Source organism: Siniperca chuatsi, linkage group LG6 (assembly GCF_020085105.1).
Source record: "Siniperca chuatsi isolate FFG_IHB_CAS linkage group LG6, ASM2008510v1, whole genome shotgun sequence".
NCBI lineage: Eukaryota > Metazoa > Chordata > Actinopteri > Centrarchiformes > Sinipercidae > Siniperca > Siniperca chuatsi.
Window position 1 is genome coordinate 26,262,601 of NC_058047.1, and position 2,674 is coordinate 26,265,274.

The 2,674-nt window shown below is 42.7% G+C and overlaps 1 protein-coding gene across 1 annotated transcript; it reads left to right on the forward strand.

Moving 5' to 3' along the window:
• The first annotated feature begins 229 nt into the window (after positions 1–229).
• On the forward strand, positions 230–2,389 carry sox14 (SRY-box transcription factor 14). Its single transcript, XM_044199269.1, has one exon. The coding sequence runs from the start codon at positions 823–825 to the stop codon at positions 1,537–1,539; it is 717 nt and encodes a 238-aa protein (XP_044055204.1). The 5' UTR covers positions 230–822; the 3' UTR covers positions 1,540–2,389.
• Positions 2,390–2,674: the final 285 nt, after the last annotated feature.

Consider the following 2,674-nt stretch of genomic DNA (forward strand, 5'->3'; position numbering starts at 1 on the left):
TTGAAGTCAGGTTTTAACTGGAAACGAGGTTGAAGGTCCATGTTTGTTGCGATTCATTACATTAAATGGAATCAGGGAGGGATCCTGAGTATTACCCCCTCCACACACACACACACACACACACACACCCCTCTTTCTTTCTTTCATTTTTTTCTTCTACTACCACCCGGTCTTTGTTTATGTTGTAATGTACATATATTTTTGGTGAAGGTATTATAATAGCCGGTCTTCGTGCTGATTGGGCGCTCAGGTTGGTGAGTGAACGCCCTGCAGATTATGTCAGATTGCGTGCGGAAACCAAACCAGCCCAGCCTTTGAACTTCACCGCTTTTGGCTCGTATTCACGCTCTTCCGCTCATTTCCAAGCCAGGTGCTAGACGACAAACCTCAGAGAGAGAGAGAGGGAGAGTGTGTCGCAGAAAAAAAAATAACACTTTTACGACTCCTGCAAACTGACTGCGGAACATTGCTTTCACCTTTGAGGAATTTTTTTTTTTTAACGTGTGTGCATCTTGCATGTATTTTTCTTCCTGTATTGCCCGCCGCAGGTCTGAAAGAGAGTTGTAACTGGACTTGAACGAGCGCGCGTCTGTGTTTTAACTCGGGAAAAGCAAACCGGACTCTGGATTTTTATTTTATTCTATTTTATTTTTTATTTTTTTATTTTTTGCTGTTTTCCAGACTCTCAACATCCCAGACGTGGCATGACTGGTATCTGGCATCTAGACAGGTGAACAGTTTCCCTTCCTTCCGATAAGAACTTTTCCTCGTCGTTAACATTGGGGATAAAAGCACACTTTAAAAAAAAAAAAAAAAAAAAAGATGTCAAAGCCTGCTGATCATATCAAGAGACCCATGAACGCGTTCATGGTCTGGTCCCGGGGCCAGAGGAGGAAAATGGCACAGGAGAACCCCAAAATGCACAACTCGGAGATCAGCAAAAGACTGGGCGCCGAGTGGAAGCTGCTGTCCGAGTCTGAGAAGAGACCTTACATTGACGAGGCCAAGAGGCTGCGGGCTCAGCACATGAAGGAGCACCCCGACTACAAGTACAGACCCAGGCGCAAACCCAAAAACCTGCTCAAGAAGGACAGGTACGTTTTCCCTTTGCCTTACCTCGGGGACACCGATCACTTGAAGGGACTTCCCATGTCGGCCGCGGACTCTCTTTTGGGCCCCTCGGAGAAAGCCAGGGCGTTTCTGCCGCCGACGTCCACTCCTTACTCCTTCCTCGACCCGAGTCAGTTCAGCTCCAGCGCCATCCAGAAGATGACAGAGATGCCCCACACGTTGAGCACCAGTACTTTGCCGTACGCGTCCTCGTTGGGATACCAAAACGGCGCGTTCGGCACCCTTGGGTGCCCCAGTCAGCACACCCACACCCACCCGTCGCCCACAAACCCGGGCTATGTCGTCCCGTGTAACTGCACAGCCTGGTCAGCGTCAAGTTTACAGCCCCCGGTGGCCTACATACTTTTTCCAGGTATGACCAAGACTGGGATAGACCCATATTCATCCGCACATGCCGCTGCCATGTAACCCTCAAGACTCTCTTCTTTTTTTAAGCCACTTGAATACTGAAATGCATGTAAATATATTATGGACAGCGCGCCCCATTCAAAAGGTATGAACAGTATTAACTGCCTTGGACTTGTTATGGCAAAAAAAAAAAAAAATAAATAAATAAATAAATGAAAAAGAGCAAAACAAACTTTTCCAGAAATCCAACAAGTTCCTGATCTGAGCAGAGGAGCTGGGATTTGGTGTAAAGGACGGTGCCCTGTGAACTGTAAGAAATGTAAATGTTATAACGTTTATGGCAACCAGAAAAGGAGGCCTTTAACTTTATTTATTGTGTACATTTCAATGCTGATATGCTGATTTGTGTTGATTATTGATAGGGTACTCTTTTATTTTGAAAATTGGGCTTGCACAATTAGCATTCTTGTTTCCTGTATAGGCCTGAGTATTCTGCATTTTGCCACTCGTGATTTTATGATGTTCTGGATAGGGTCAAAATCAGGACCTATAGGCTGGATTATATACGGGTCATATTGTTTATATTTATCAAAAACTGGCACATAAAACTAGACGGTCTATTTAAGATGACACAAAGAAAAAAAATCCTTTACATCCAAATGTTTAATTTTGCATTTTTCCTGTGGTTCAGTGCTAATATAGTCACACGCGTCATTTTATTGGTTTTTCTTTTTGAGGATAACTTCTATTTGAATTCAAGGAGTTATATGTGTATTATCATCTAAGATGATAATTTAAAAACTGTCATGTTATGGAAAGGATAATGTATCTAGAAGGTTGATACCTCCTGCTCTTTGTTCAATTGCTGAGCAAAGGCATTTCGAATAAAGACAATCTGTCTTCAACGCTATCAATTTCCTGTATTTGTAGGTTATTGGGTGCTTGAGATGACAAAGATAGTGACATGTTGTGTAGGTGCTGCGGGCGCGTGAAGCCTGGCAGAATCAAGGCCTGATTAGACAGATTTTAAAACGTTGAGAAAATACAAAAAAAAAAACAGAAAACAAAAATAATGTCATTTCATAAATGCCTGAGACGGAAATAAGAATTTACTGAAAAGCGAATGGAAGAAACACTTTTTATTTTTACATCTGAAATGTTAGACCCAACTTGACCCCAAACTAATCAATACTGT

Excerpts from the sequence above, each read along its gene's own strand:
- sox14 (XM_044199269.1), top strand. The coding sequence starts at position 823 with ATGTCAAAGCCTGCTGATCATATCAAGAGACCCATGAACGCGTTCATG.